The 16,363-nt window shown below is 36.1% G+C and overlaps 1 protein-coding gene across 2 annotated transcripts in view; it reads left to right on the top strand.

The window, feature by feature from the left end:
• The window catches only part of AKAP7 (A-kinase anchoring protein 7), a 144,301-nt gene that overhangs the window by 6,094 nt on the left and 121,844 nt on the right, over positions 1-16,363 (top strand). For both annotated transcript variants that reach the window (XM_044917408.1, XM_044917409.1), the window contains exons 2-3: positions 345-473; positions 14,318-14,457. In XM_044917408.1, coding sequence (XP_044773343.1) covers positions 345-473; positions 14,318-14,457 — 269 coding nt within the window. The remainder of the gene's footprint in view (positions 1-344; positions 474-14,317; positions 14,458-16,363) is intronic.

Genomic DNA, 16,363 nt, shown 5'->3' with positions numbered 1-16,363 from the left:
ATCCTGGAGTCCCGGGATCGAGTCCCGCATCGGGCTCCCTGCTCGGCAGGGAGTCTGCTTCTCCCTCTGACCCTCCTGCCTCTCATGCTCTCTGTCTCTCATTCTCTCTCTCTCAAATAAATAAATAAAATCTTTAAAAAAAAAAAAAGCTGTTTTACATAAAAGTGCATTTATAGAAATATAGAATATGGTATAAATAATGTTTATATAGCTTTACAATATATTTGAATACAAGTATCATTTCTCAACAGATGTTAATTTATATTGAATTTGGCTGACTTGTTTTAGTTTAGGATATAATTTTAAAAAATAAGTTAAATAATACATTTTTCTTTTTGATAAAGGAGGAATAAATTCCAGTGAGTGTGAAAATGTATCAAGAGAAAAAGAAACGTCAGAAGAATTTGAAGCTAATGCTATGGATTCTCTGATAGACATGCCATTTGCCACTATAGATATTAAAGACTGTGGAAGTAAGTACTGAAAATGAGACAGATTTGCCTATTATCCAGGTTACTTGTGAATAGAAACAGGGAAAAACACCAATGTATTCTTCAAATGCTTTTTGACTATATACTCTGTGCCACTTACTTTGCAGTCTTATGAAGAACCTTGCTATGATTTGGTATAGTTTTATCTTGAATGGGGTTCTATAACTGGGGGATCCATAAGAAATTAGTTTGGTCTCCCCCAGTGTGGAGTGCTGCCTTGCAAGGAACATCCCACCAGTCCCACTCCTGCCTCCATGGATCTAGACTCTGTCTTTTTGGGGTCCTCATTTACTCTCAGTGTTTAGCTTGCATTTTGAGCAATGAAGCCTGGTGGTAGTTTGAAAAAAAAAAATTAGTTCCATCTCTTCATCTAAGAAAAAGATGAGACTCAGAGAAGTTAATTAGCTAAATTCACATAATTGAAAAGACTATTTAGGGGCACCTGGGTGGCTCGGTTGAGTGTCAGACTCTTGGTTTTGGCTCAGGTCATGATCCCATGGTTGTGGGATCAAGCCTCCCTTTGGGCTCTGCTCTTGGTGGAATCTGCTTGAGATTCTGTCTCTCCCTCTCCATCTGCCCTTCCCCCCCTTTTTTGTGCGTGTGCTCTCTCTCTCAAATAAATAAATCTTTTTTTTTTTTTTAAGAAAAGAATTACCTACAGAATCTGTGATTTCTGATTCTTTAGTCCTTTCTTTGAACAGCTATAATCTCATGAGACGAATGCTGTACATGATGCTGTGGGCTTACATGGGGCGAGGCTGTATCAGAGAGGCATGTAGCCTGGATGTGGGGGTAGTGGGTGTCCTGGAAAGCCTTCGTGGGGGTTTGATAGGAGTGAATGCCTGGTGGATAAGTATGAGCTCTCCAAGGTTCTTTCCTCTATACTAACTGTCCTGGTACTTAACTGATCCTCTGGATTTTCTATGGAGTGATGGAGAAGTACAGATTCCTCTTTTATTTTGAGCAAATAAAATGAATATATCTAAAAAAAATGCAGTCACTTCTTTCTGATTTCATCACTTTCTCTAACTTGGGTATAAAATAAAGAAGAATTTTCCTGAATAACCGTGCCTACATGCCTGTGATGGGCATCTCCCATCCACCCTTCCTGCCCCTGAGCCCCATTCTAATCTGAATCATTCCCATTGGAGTGCTCTAAAACTTGTTCACCATGCCAGCTCTAGATACTTGGGACTTAACACACCTGACACAGAGCTTATCTGTTTGAATAAACAGCTTCTACTTGGGACTGACAGTGAACTACTGCAAGAATCCCAGAGAGCAAACACTATTTCCGAAGCTGCTGTATTTTATCTCCACTGGTGGGGAGAAACAATGGCCACTGGGACCAGAAAGAAGGAAGGGCATGTGTTTGTGGCTCTGCACTCCATTCTTGCTCTGAATGGTCTAGCTCCTTCTTCAGAGGATGGGCATTGGGAAGATTGGCCAATCGTTTATACAAGAAGATCTTTTCTCTGTGGTATAGGTTATATTTATTACTAAAGAGGTGTTGTCTGTGTAAGTTAGGAGCTCAGGTCAGTCCGCACAAATCCATTTTTAGCTGTATAGCGTTGTACTACTTTTCAATAGTTCAGTCTTTGTGAATAAGAGGTCTTTGTGGATTAGTTTAGACTCCAAACCACCATGTACCATATTATTTTTGTGGGAAGATAGATTTCAAATTCTGAGCTCCACTTTACACACAGTCAGTGTGGTATGAGAAAAACAGAAAACTTGTGTTCTGAGTTTTGGTTATTTCATTTTCTACTCATGTAATCTTGGACACTTAAACTGTATGAGCTGGGCTTTTCAACTGTGAACTGTGGGTAAGTTCCTCTTGTTTACCTCACAGTGTTGCTGTACACATCAGAGTAGGTAATGTGTGTAAGAGGGCAATTAAAATGTAAAACAATGCACAAATGCTATTTACAAAAGCTTTGAAACATATCCCTCAGTTATTTGGGGGCAACTTGTTCTCCTTTTTATAATAGCATTTACTAAGACACTAGAAACAAATACTAAAATTCTTTGCAAACTTGAAATTACTCGTTTTTGTGAAAGGAGATTTTTATAGAAATGCACAGAAACTGGGAGTTTTGTTGTCAGCTCTTAAGATAGATGGGGTAATAGTGTTTGTATCCAAAACACAGGAAAACTGGTTTGTGGCTTGAATGGACTTAATGTGGCTTTCTCTTACATTTAGTAACATGGAAATTTAATCAATTTACTGGACTGTGGTAGACAACAACGTTAAAATTCTCAAGTTGCTGGTTGTTGCCTTTGGTTCTTTCAGTTTCCTTTGGTGGGTGGAAATTGTGAGTTTACTGCCAAGAAATTCTTGCTGATAGAAACTCTGGCAGAGCGATGAGGAAAGTACTGCTAACAAGAACATCGTGGGAAGGAGAATCCTTGCCAGTAAGAAAACTCCTCCCCAAATGCTTGGTTCAGAGTGTCTTCATTGCCAACTGTGGTACCTTTAGTGTGGGTGCTGTCATGATTAGGTGTCTTGTGGTTTGGTTGGCTGAAATGGGTCTTTACGTTTTTTGTTAGTTTTGTTTTTGAGAAGAGAACTGTTTTACTAGAATTATACAGTAGAATATAAAATGTATTCGGGGTGCCTGGCTGGCTCAGTTGGTTAAGCATCTGACTGATTCCTAATCTCAGCTCAGGTCTTGATCTCAGGGTCACGAGTTCAAGCCCCACATTGGGCTCCATGCCCAGTGTGGAGCCTACTTAAAAAGAAGAATATAAAATGTATTAGAATATTATGTTGAATTAAATATAAGTTGTATTAGAATTATATATACTAGAATATAAATATACACATTGGAAATAAAATATCCAAATTTATGTGCGAAAGAAAATCTTTTAGGAATGTTGAAGAAGCAATACAACCTGAGCCACATGTTCTGCCTTCATAGGTTGAACATGTTCTGGGAGAAAATATAACATTAATGAGTTGTTGACCTGGGCCTGGATGGGTCTGTTCTTTTTACAAGGTGGAAGTGTCATATATAGAAACCCAGCAAATCATCTAGAGAATGCTTAGAGTTGCTGTTAGTCTTGCCTCTGAAAGTTGAACAAGAGTTTGCAATGAAGAGTCATTCTGTTGCTGGTAGGAATAGCTTAGTGTACTTCCCATGGAGTATAAATCTGTGGAGAGCTTTAGTTTAATTGACTCAGTTCTCTCGAGAGAATCATAGTTCGTAACTATCAAGCTACATTTAAATCAAGATTGAAAATAAAATATTTGAGTGTTGTTTTTTTTTTCTTTAGTCCTATGTCTTTCATAAGTGTGGAATTCAGGTTTTATATCAAAGTTATAATTCTTATTTTACCTCATACAGAATTCTAACCTTGTAATTATTAGAGATTTTAAAGATATGGGAGATTATTATTTTGTTACTTATTTATTAACTAATACCATTAAGTTGTATTTTTTAAAAAAGTACTTTAACTCTTAAGTATTTTAAAATATCAAATGAAACCTGCCTTTCCCTAAAAGATTTTTTTTAATAGAAAAATGTATCAAAGATTGAATGTCAATATCTGGTACAGTAAGTGATTATCCTGAGTGAATTTTAAACTTATTTTTTTTTAAAGATTTATTTATTTGAGAGAGAGAGTGCACATGTACGAGTGGGGGAAGGGCAGAGGGAGAGGGAGAGAGAGAATCCCAAGCAGACTCCCTACTGAGCATGATGCCTGATGCAGGGCTTGATCTCGCAACCTTGAGATTGTAACTTGAGTCTTGAAATCAAGAGTTGAATGCTTAACCTGCTGAGCCACCCAGGTGCCCCTGCTTTTTTTTTTTTTTTTTTTTAAGAAATCTCTACACCCAGCATGGGGCTTGAACCCACGACTCCTGAGATCAAGAGTTGCATGCTCTACTGACTAAGCCAGCCAGGCACCCCTCCTGAATCAGTTTTTAAAAAGGATGAAGTAGGGGTGCCCAGCTGGCTCAGTCAGAAGAGCATGTGACTCTTGATCTCAGGGTCATGGGTTTCAGCCCTATGTTGGGTGTACAGATTACTAAAAAAATAAACTTAAAAAAAAAAGGTAAATTACGTTCTGTGTCATCTCTGATTGGGGAAGCATGGAGTACATATTCCAGATTTTTATGAAGGGGCTTAAGGCAAATACTTGTCTCAGTACAAAGGTTTTACATCTTTTTCCTTTAAACACACACACACACACACAAACACACACAAAAAAACAAATAAGAAATTGGAAAAGCCCAGTGAATATATTAATTCATTCAACACACATTTATTAAGTGCCTGCTGTGTAGCAGGTACTATTGGTGCTGGGTAAAGGATGTAGGAGATAAGATTCAGTTAGTACATAAATATATGGAGAGTTATCCAACCTCAGAAGTATAAAGGATGCATGTTAAAATATGATTGTAACTTACCAGATTGGCGATATCTTTTCAAAATAATACGCAATGATTTTAATGTCATGTCTACATTGCTTGTGACAGTGTACTTTATAAGTCCTTTTAGAATGGAGTTTGTTGGGGTCTCAAGCAATGTTCAGACTCAGGGATTCCCAGTGTAAGGACATAGTCTTACTTGCAGAAAAAAAAATTATTCATCAATATATGTGTCACAACATCTTTTAAATAGTAAAAATATTGGAAAACCCCCCAAATGTCCAAGATTAGGGAGTGAGTGAGTAAGTTAGACTAGTGCCTTAAATTACATGTTATGAAAAGAATTTTTCTGAAAACTATCTTACAAGAAATATTTCCTACCTAAAATGCAAAGTGAAAACGTATGGGGGAAAAAAGTATGGGTGTTTGTTTACAATTGTATAAATACTTTATGTGACCTGTCCCCAGAATTCATAGTGGTTGTGTTAAGATAGTGGGTTTATGAGTAATTTTTTGGTTCCTTTGTCTAATCTTCAAATTTTGTGAGTGTTTTTTATTCTTTTTATGAAAAAATACAATTAGCCAAACTGTGGAAAGAGCCCAAATGTCCATTGACTGATACATGGATAAAGAAGATGTGATGTGTATATATATGTATATACATATATACATATACATGTATACATATACATATAAACACACACACACACACACACACAATGGAATATTACTCAGCCATCAAAAAGAATGAAGTCTTGCCATTTGTAACAATGTGGATAGAGCTAGAGTGTATTATGCTAGGTGAAATAAGCCAGAGAAAGATGAATATCATATGATTCCACTCATATGTGGGATTTAAGAAGCAAAACAGATGAACATATGGGAGGGGAAAAAAGAGAGAGAGGGAGGCAAAGCATAAAAGAGACTCTTTTTTTAAGATTTTATTTACTTGAGAGAGAGAGAGAGCACACAAGCAGGAGGAGGGGCAGAGGGACAAGCAGACTCCCTGCTGAGTGGGGAGCCCAACGTGGGGCTCAATCCCAGGACCCTGAGATCATGACCTGAGCTGACACTGAGTCAGATGTTTTAACTGACTGAGCTACCCATGTGCCCCAGAGACTCTTAACTATAGAGAACAAACTGAGGGATGATGAAGGGAGGTGGGTGGGGGATGGGCTAGATGAGTGATGGATATTAAGAAGGGTACCTGTTATGAGGAGCACTGGGTGTTGTATGTAAGTGATGAACCACTGAATCCTATTCCAGAAACCAATATTGCACTGTATGTTAACTAACTAGTTAAATAAATAAATAAAAATTTGAAAAAAATGGAAAAGAAAAAATACAGTTAGAATTTGTAAATGTGCTTAAAAACTTGCTTTTAAAGATGTAAGCTTCATTGACTCAGTAAATAGAGAGCTGGATAAACTTATTCCTCTTTGATCCTGTCCACTAATGTTACTCCTACACTTCCTAATAGTGTTAAACTATGGTGGTTACAGCTCCGGCTGTGGGGTCAGACTGTCAGGGTTTTACACTTTCTCTTAAAAAGTTTTTTTTGGGGTCATCTGGCTGGATCAGTTGGAAGAGCATATAACCCTTGATCTCAGGGTTGTGAGTTCAAGCCCCAAATTGGGTGTAGAGCTTACTTAAAGAAATAAGTAGACTTAAACGCTTTTTTTGGAAGTATAATTAACATACACCATTATATTACTTTCATGTATACAACATACTGATTCAACAATTCTGTATATTATTCTTTGCTCATCATAGTACATGTAGTCATCATCTGTCACCATACAACGTAATTACGATATTTTGACTCTATTCCCTGTGCTGTACTCTTCAACTCCATGACTTATTTATTTTATAACTGGGAGTTTGTACTTCTTAATCCCCTTTACCTATTTCACCCATCCTCCCCTCCCCTCTGGCAAGTTTGTTTGTTCTCTGTATTTAAGAATCTGTTTTCCCTTTGTTTCTTTGTTCGTTTGTTTTTTTACATTACACATGTAAGTAAAATCATCTGATATTTGTCTTTCTCTGTCTGACTTATTCACTTAGCATAATATCTTCTAGGTCCATCCACATTGTCACACATGGCTTCTTTTATATGGCTGAGTAACATTCCATCGTGTATATATACTACATCTTCTTTATCCATTCAAGTATCCATGGACATTTGGGTAGTTTTCATATCTTTGCTATTGTAAATAATGCTGCAATAAACATAGGGTGCATATATTTTTATATATATATAAATTAGCATTTTCATTTTCTTTGGATAAACACCCTCTAGTGGATAAACACCCTTTATTCTTTTGCATGTGGATCATATGGTATTTCTATTTTTAAGTTTTTAAGGAACCTCCAAACTCTTTTTCACAGTGGTTGCACCAGTCTACATTCCTACCAACAGTGCATGAGGGATCCTTTTTCTCCACATCCTTGCCAACACTTATTTTTTTGTCATTTTGATTCTAGCCCTTCTGACAGGTGTGAGGTGATTATCTCATTATGGTTTTGATCTGCAGTTTCCTGATGATTAGTGATGATGAGCATTTTTTCATGTCTGTTGGCCACCTGTATGTCTTTGGAAAAATGTCTTTTCAGGTCCTCTGCCCATGTTTTAATTTTTTTTTTTTTTGGTGTTGATTTGTACAAGTTCATTGTATATTTTGGGTGTTAGCCCCTTACTGGATATATCTTTTGTGAATATATTCTCCCATTCAGTGGATTGCTTTTTTCATTTGTTGATGGTTTCCTTTGCTGTACAAAAGTTTTTTATTTTGGTGTGATCCCAATAGTTTATTTTTGCTTTTGATTCCCTTGCCTGAGGAGGCATCTAGAAAAATGTTGCTAAAGCCAATGTCAAAGAGATTACTGCCTGTGTTTTCTTTTAGTTTTATGGTTTCAGGTCTCACATTTAGGTCTTTAGTCCAGTTGAGTTTATTTTTGTGTATGGTGTAAGAAAGTGGTCCAGTTTCATTCTTTTGCATGTAGCTGTCCAGTGTTCAGCACCATGCTTCTTCACTTTCTTATTGTGTCCTTTGAGCAAATGTCTAGGCTCAATTTCATTATCTATAAAATTGGCATAATAATTGTAGCTGTTTCAGGAGTTGGGAGGATTTAACTTGTTAATACATGTAAAGTTTCATCAATCTCAACAAAATTTTTTGCCTAAGTATACTTGCTAAATTAAATATTTAAACAAATTTTCATCTTGAGAGCAATATTTTATAATAATACTATTGTATGCTTTCAGCACATTGCTAACTGCTTTATATTTTCTTATTTAATCCTCAGAGAAAATGAGGGAGGTAAAAATTTTTAAAGAAAATTTTATCAATTTGTTAAAGATTACTCAATAAGGGGTAATAATGCTATGAAATGGAGAAGATAATATTGTAAGTCATAAATTCAGGAGTTTTAAGAATGATTACTTCAGGGGCGCCTGGGTGGCTCAGTCTGTTAAGTGACTGCCTTCAGCTCAGGTCCTGATCCCAGGGTCCTGGGTTCGAGCCCCGCATCGGGCTCCTTGCTCCGTGGGGAGCCTGCTTCTCCCTCTCCTCCCCGTTTGTGCTTTCTCTCACTCTCTCTGTCAAATAAATAAATAAAATCTTAAAAAAAAAAAAAAAGAATGATTACTTCAAAGATTTTGACTGCTTACAGAACAAGGAAAAAAGAGAAGATTTATCAAAACAAAGAATCTAGTTTGTTCCCAGCCTTTTGGCTAAGAGGAAATGTGAAAACAATCACCCAACAATAACAGATGGACTACCTAATTAAAGTAATTTCTCCCATAATTCATTCTCTTGTAGTTTTTTTTGAAGGAATAAAACAAGGAAAAATTAGATAATTTGCATAAAATGACATGTGCTTTGGATAAAAAAAAAATGCATGGATCAGAATTGTAGCTTTTATCGATAAGACGAGATTAATTAGAGCACATTGAAATGGTTACTGAAATCATTATGAAAATTAACAGTGTAATAAATTAAATTTATGAGATGAAGTTATGAGCTAAAATCCAGTGAAAGATCCAGGGCTCATGGCCAAAGTGTTCTCTCTTTTGCTTCTGTGATCACTGATATTTAATGCTTTTATTTGTAAACTAGATATTACATGAATACTTTGTTCATTTTTATTTTCATATAAATTAAAATTATACCAACTGAGCCAGCCAGGCACCCCACAAAAGAAAATTTTAGATAATCCAATTGAAAAGAAAGTTAAATAGTTAATGGATAAGATTAGAGAAAGCTAAGGGAATTTAGAAAAACCCTGTATGTCTTTATTTTTACCAAGAGGTTTGTTTGTTTGTTTTTAAGAGGTTGTATTTTGAATTGGGATTTTACACTATGTCATTCTCATGATACCAGAATTGTTTTTTTTTTTAAATTAAATTAATTAATTAATTTGACAGAGAGAGAGTATAAGCAGGGAGAGGAGCAGAGGGAGAGGGAGAAGCAGGCTCTTCACTGAGCAGGGAGCCCAATGTGGGGCTCGATCCCGGGACCCAGTGATCATGACTTGAGCCAAAGGCAAAGGCTCAACAGACTGAGCCACCCAGGTGCCCCGATACCAGAACTGTTAAGAGTTTTTATATAATTCTAACTATTATCTTTCAAGATTATGGTTTTCCTTCTCTGGATGTCTGTAAAATGGACTTATGCAATGTTTGAAATGGCAAAAATAAGTCGCTACAGGAAGAACATTTTAGTTTTAAACAGATAAGGTATAAAACAACTTAAAATGCTAAAAGCCTCATGGTCTCCTAAATACCATGTTTTTAAGTCTGTTCATATTGAGTAAAATACAGCAGAAATGATTCAGTGTCTTAGTTCACACTAAGGATACATTTTACATTGCCACCCAATACCCATGTGTACGCAGAAACCTGGACATGGAGCAGTACTTATATCTGCCATAAACAATGTACTGACTATACTGCTTGTATTCTATCCTATTCTGCAGTATTCTATTCTGCATTCCAATACTATTCTATTCTATTTATTCCATTCCATTCCCTTCCACCCCATTGCATTCCATTCCAGGTTTTAAAAAGTGCTTTTAGATTATCTTCTAAGTTGATTTCATAACCCACTTGTAGTTTGATACTAGCAGTTTGAAAAAAGAAAAGCAAGAAAAACTAGACTATAGGTTCAGGATTCTCTTTCTACTATATTAGTTTTGAAATGAACTAGAGGTGATAAAATCAGCTGTATTATTAATTTGGACACTCTTCTTCTTCATCTTCCTCTTCTTCAGGTTATTTATTTATTTATTTTAGTAATCTGTACACCCAACATGGGCCTTCAGCTCATGACCCCAAGATCAGGAGTCACATGCTCTTCTAACTCAGCTTGCCAGGCACCGCTGGACACCATTTTTTATCTAATTTCACCATGAAATGTCCTAATTGGTACAGGTGTTAAATTAGTACCTTTATCACAGATGAGAGAAAACTGTAACTAGAAGAGACTCTAGATAGAGATTATCTAGCTGTCCCACTCCTGTACCTGCCCCTAGTTTTTGTTTTTGTTTTTTAAAAAATACTTAATTATGGAAACTTTCAAGCGTATTCAAAAGTGGAATATTAGACCGAGCCTCATCTCTTTATCACCTCTTCCTCACTGGATTATTTTGAAGTATATTCCAGATATATTTTATCTGTAAATACTTTAGTATGTGTCTTTAAAAGATAAGGAATTTTTTTAAAAAGTATATTCAAAATATCCATCCCATGACAAAAAATAAGAGTAATTACTAATGTCATCAAATATTCTGTCAGTATTCACATTTCTCTGTGTCATAATTTTTTTAAAACTGTTTTGAATTAGGAACCAAAGTCTATACATTTTGATTGACAAATCTCTTCAGTTTTTTTTTTTTCATCTATAGATCTCCCTTTGTGTGTGTGTTTGTGTGTGTGTGTGTGTGTGTGTGTGTTTATTGAAGAAATCAGGCCGTATTGATGTACCTATATTATGGTCATTTAATGTATTTCTCTGTCCTTTGTATTTCAGTAAACTGGTAGATTAAGGAATCTCGATTAAGTTTTGGAATGTTGGCAAGAAAGCTGCAAAAATGCTATGAATTTCCTATTGTGTGACATCAGGAGGCATATAATGTTTGGTTGTCTTGCCTTTTTGTGATGTTAAGATTTATCAGTGGCTTCCCATCTTGTCACTTGATGTACCCATTAAAATTCCCCATCAGCTTTCCATTTAATGGATCATCCATTGATAATCTTTGGGTTGATCCATTACTCTGTTGAGGGTTTCAAAATGATGATGTTTTAACTCTGCCTTTTTGAATTACTAGCTGAAAATTTCTATAAAGAAGAACTTTGCCTTAGTTAACTGTTTGATTCCCTGTATGACTCTTTGCTTATAAGGAAAAGCAGGATAAATGCTTGATTTTTTTTTTCTCTTTTATCACCAAGTTTGTAGAATAATAGTTCTTCAGACTAATCCAAAGGTGACCTGTGAATTTTGTTTTTAATTTTTCCTTTGAGTATCATAATGAACTGATGGATTTAAGCGTAGCTGATGTATTTCACACCATTGAAGTTATTATTCTATTTGATGCTGTAATTGTGCCGTCTTTGGCCAGTGAGGGGACTTTCAAATTGACATGGTGCCAGGAGTCTTTGAAGATCCAGGCTCTTCTGGTATATTTTATGCCTCAGACCTAGAATAAGCTATTCTGTATGGATTGGCCAACTTTTTAAGTCTCAGATAGGGAAATGAAGTGATTTGATGGAAAGATGCTTGTTGGAAGACTTGTCTTTGGGTCCTTGCTCTTTTCACCATCTAGTGCTGCCTCTGCAGGGCTGAAACACACATTACTGGTTGCCTCACCAGCAGCTGTTCCCCATGCTTTTCCTTTCATAGATTACTTTCCCCACATAGGCATAGGTTGATAACTTCACTGTCCCAGCTTCCAGTGCTGCTTGGGGTTAGCGCTGTGTCTGGATTTGGATAATTGGATATAACAGGAAGGATGCTGGGAACTTATTTAGAATTAGTTTGTGATTTTACCTTAAAAAGTGGGTGTTTTGCTTTAGAAATATTTTTCAGTGTTATCTTTAATTTTTTAAAAACTGCTCAAGATTGTTCTTCATTTTCCATAATCATAGAGAGTACAAGTGGTCTGGATGATGAAAAACAATGGGTAGTTTACACTTCATCTCCGTTTCTTTTTGGAGTCTTCTAAATGATGTTAGCAGATACACATTTATCTCCCTAATTCTGTTTGGCTCTGGGTAACATCTAATAATAGCTAATGATAGTGCTTAATTTGTACCAGGAAGTAGTCTAAGAGCTTTCATGTATTAACTCACTCAAAAAATGGCCCTGTGAGGTAGCTACTATTATTATTCTCAAATTATGGAGGAGGAAACTGAAGTAAAGAGAGTTCTTGTGACTAATTGAAGATGTCACAGCTAGTAAATGGGGCTGGGGACAGGATTCCAACCCACAAACTCCGATCCAGACTATATTAAAATTGGTTTCCATTTCTAGAGTACCGGTTTACTAAGAGCAGATGGAGGTGGGCTAGAAATGTATTCAGACGTGGCTTTAAAATATATATGGTACTTTATTAGCATATTTTGTGGCTTCTGTTTAAAATTAGTAGATTTAGGGGTGCCTGGGTGGCTCAGTCGTTAAGTGTCTGCCTTCAGCTCAGGTCATGATCCCAGGGTCCTGGGATCGAGCCCCGCATCGGGCTCCCTGCTCTGCAGGAAGCCTACTTCTCCCTCTCCCACTCCCCCGCTTGTGTTCTCTCTCTCTCTGTGTCTCTCTCTCTCTGTCAAATAAATAAATAAAATCTTAAAAAAAATAAAATAAAATAAAATAAAATTAGTAGATTTAGTTTGTTACTACAATCAAATGTAGGACTGTTTCTTAGATGTCTAAAATTACAAGCAGCTCGACAACATATTGATTTGATTTTCCATATTTAAAGAATTGCATGGGAAATAAAACCCAATGGCATCATATGAAGCAATTCAAATGATGCTCATGATACAGATGAGAATGCGACAAACTTTTTCTTAGCAATAGAATTTATAAAGTTCTCACTAGCTTACATGTATACAAGAAGCTGATGATAATTTATATTTCAAACACATGTTCTCTGTGAAGATATATCATTTTAATCATATTAATCATCAGGTATATTGTTGAGAAACATGGTAGTGAAGTGGATGCACAAACATACCAGATAATTTTGCCCTAACTCATAATGATATAGTTAGACTTATTACCCAGGTTACCTTGCTCTTACTTTACCCCTACCTTCTAGATGTCACAAGTGTATGTTACTCCTAGAGTATGTTACTCCTGTCTGTTTCTACAAACCTTTAGTTTTTAAGTTTTAAACATACTCTACTAATTTTCTTAGAAGTTAGCACTAAAATACTATTTGTGACATTTATTTAAACATTATTTACTCTTAATTTTTTTTATTTTTTAAAATTCTTTTTAAAGTTTATTTATTGTTAAGTAATCTCTACACTTAATGTGGGCCTTGAACTCATGATCCCAAGATCGAGTCACGTGCTTCTCTGACTGAGCCAGCCAGGTGCCCCTACTCTTAATATTTTAAAGAACAGTAGGGGTGCCTAACTGGATAAGTTGCTGGAGCATGTGACTCTTGATCTCAGGGTTGTAAGTTTAGCCCCCCATTGGGTGTAGAAATTACTTACAAATAAAAAAAAAATTTTTTTAAGAACAACAGAATAAGGAAAATTACTTCTGCCCTTTGGTTTTGCAGAACTTCAACAGAGAAGCAGTTTGATCCAGTAGAAAACATACTAGAAGGAGAAAGTTAAAAGGTCTAAATGCCAGATTTGACTCTGTGACATTGAACAGTTTTTAAAAGTTTTTCTGCGCTTCTGTTTCCTCATGTATAATGAGTTCAGGCTTGTGTAGGCACACGGGCAGTGTGCTGTTGGTTGAGCTCAGACTTCCCACAGTCCTTTCCAAGGCATTGTGTGTGTTGATCGCTGGGGTCTCTTAGAGTTGATCCCAAAGATGGGGAAAAAAAAAATTGTGTCATGGGAGAGAGGATGGTTGTTAGTTGCGCTTTAGATCGTGGGCCAAATCTGGCTAACTATCTGCTTTGTAAAGAAAGTTTTATTGGAACACAGCTATACCTATCCTCTGTGTTTGTCTACAGCCGACTTAGCCGACACCTAACGTAACTGCCCCCCCTAGGAACATAACCAATATCATGTTGACTAAGACCATATGATCTGCAAAGCCTAAAATATTTGCTCTGCGGTCCTTTACAGAATACTTTTCTAGCTCCTGCTTTAGATTTCAAAATGACTATTATGAATGATTGCTACTTACGTAGTGCTTGTTTCCTTTTTTTTTTTGACTAAATTATCTTTGTTTAAATACATCAGACATATTATTGTTTGACTTTTTCCCTCTAGTCACTGATGTACCTCACACAAATTTGGAGAGAAGTAAAGAAAATGAACGGATCAGTAAAGATCAAATAAAGAAGAGGAAAAAAAAGCAAAAAGATTATCAACCCAACTATTTCCTATCCATTCCAATCACCAACAAAGAGGTGCTTTTTTTAAATTGATGTATACTTGACATGAAATGTTACATTGGTTTCAGTTCTACAGCATAGTGATTTGACGATCTATATTGTGCTATGCTCACTGTCAAACAGATGGTGTAGCTTCCATCTGTCACCAAACAACGCTATCACAGTACCATTGACTATATTCCCTATGTTGTGCCTTTCATCCCCGTGACTTACTCATTCCAAAACTAGAAGTCTGTATCTCCCACTCCCCTTCTCCCATTCTGCCCATCCCCCAAGGCAGCTGTCAGTTCTTTGTATGTATGGATTTGTTTCTGCTTTTTTGTTTGTTTATTCATTTGTTTTGTTTTTTAGAGGTGTTCTTTTTTTTTTTCTTTTTTTTTTTTTAAGATTTTATTTATTTATTTGACAGAGAGAGACAGCGAGAGAGGGAACACAATCAGGGGGAGTGGGAAAGGGAGAAGCAGGCTTCCCGCTGAGCAGGGAGCCCGATGTGGGACTTGATCCCAGTACTCTGGGATCATGACCTGAGCCGAAGGCAGACGCTTAATGACTGAGCCACCCAGGCGCCCAAGAGGTGTTATTTTTTTTAAAAAAAACTATTTTACTATAAAGTTTTATTTTAAATTAGATTTAAGATACATTAAATGCTTGTAAGCCCATTTGCCGTCAGCCCTTAAGTGTCTTTGGTGGCATTTTAGTTGGGCTATATAAGAAATAATCCTATTTAAACAATAGAATATATTTAAACAGTAATTTTGAGAAATACTATTTAAAAAAACATATTTAAATAATAATTTTGCAAAAGCCTTTTAAAAAGTGTTGCCAGATGGCATGTCAAGTTTGATTCTCTCTAAGCATTTGTTCGCCACAACGGGGGAACCTTTCAGAAGCAGAGAGTAGTGACCAGGTAGAAAAAGAGGATTCTGAAATCTCTGCTAGGAAAGTAAAGTGGGATTTCTTGCTGCTTAGTCCTGTGTAAGGCGATGATTATTGCAACACAGTTTCTTTAAAAATTACTCATTGTTGTGCCGATTTAATATTGCATGATAACTTGGGTAGAAATCTATTAAAAATCTGAAAAATTAATGTGGTATGAATAATAGGAAATGGGACCAGTCGATTGGCTCAAACTAAGAAACTCTTGTACATAGCTGAGAGCTACAGTATCAGTATCTAATAAAACTGCTAGAGCGGTGAGGTAGGAAAGAACAGCTCACTTGGAAGATTGATTGTTTTCACATATTGGTGCAATCTGAGAGGCAGATCGGAATTTCTGTTTGATTGTGGACTATGATCTCTTTTACTAGTGTTAAACAACAAAAATTCCGAGTAAATTTGAAGATCCAGTTGGCAATATCTCATGTGGCAGAGAGAAAAGTACTCCATCAGGCTGCAGAAAAGGAAAGGGTTTTAAAGGTAGAGAGGGAGAGGAAAGAAGGAAATTATTAGCAAAGAATCCATCGTTTTAGGTAAGGTCACCCTCCCATGGAAGGTGCTGACCAGGAAATTCCTTATGGACTGGTTATGTTCCTAGGGGGGCAGTTAGGTTAGGTGTTAAGTCTTGGGTGGGCTGACATGGGGCTTTTAACATGTGACTCCATTTTGGGTCTGTGGTTTTTTTTTTAACACTAGGCACATTTTGCATTTGTTTCTCCCCTTATTTAACTAGAATGTTTCTAGGGGATGCTAATGAATTTTTAAAGCAAAGGATTTAAAGCAAATGAAATTGAAATCAAATGAATAAATATCAAAAGAAAAAATAAATATTATTGATACATTCCAGGAAATTTCTAGTCTGAAATCACAGTTTAGCTGGGGAGAGAAGATACATAAAAAGAGAATTTCTATTACCTAGCAATACAAGGTTTTAGAATTTTATTTATTTATTTATTTATTTATTTATTTATTTATTTATTTATTT

The sequence above is a fragment of the Neomonachus schauinslandi genome, chromosome 8, assembly GCF_002201575.2.
Source record: "Neomonachus schauinslandi chromosome 8, ASM220157v2, whole genome shotgun sequence".
Lineage (NCBI taxonomy): Eukaryota > Metazoa > Chordata > Mammalia > Carnivora > Phocidae > Neomonachus > Neomonachus schauinslandi.
This window is presented reverse-complemented; position numbering and strand designations above follow the sequence as displayed.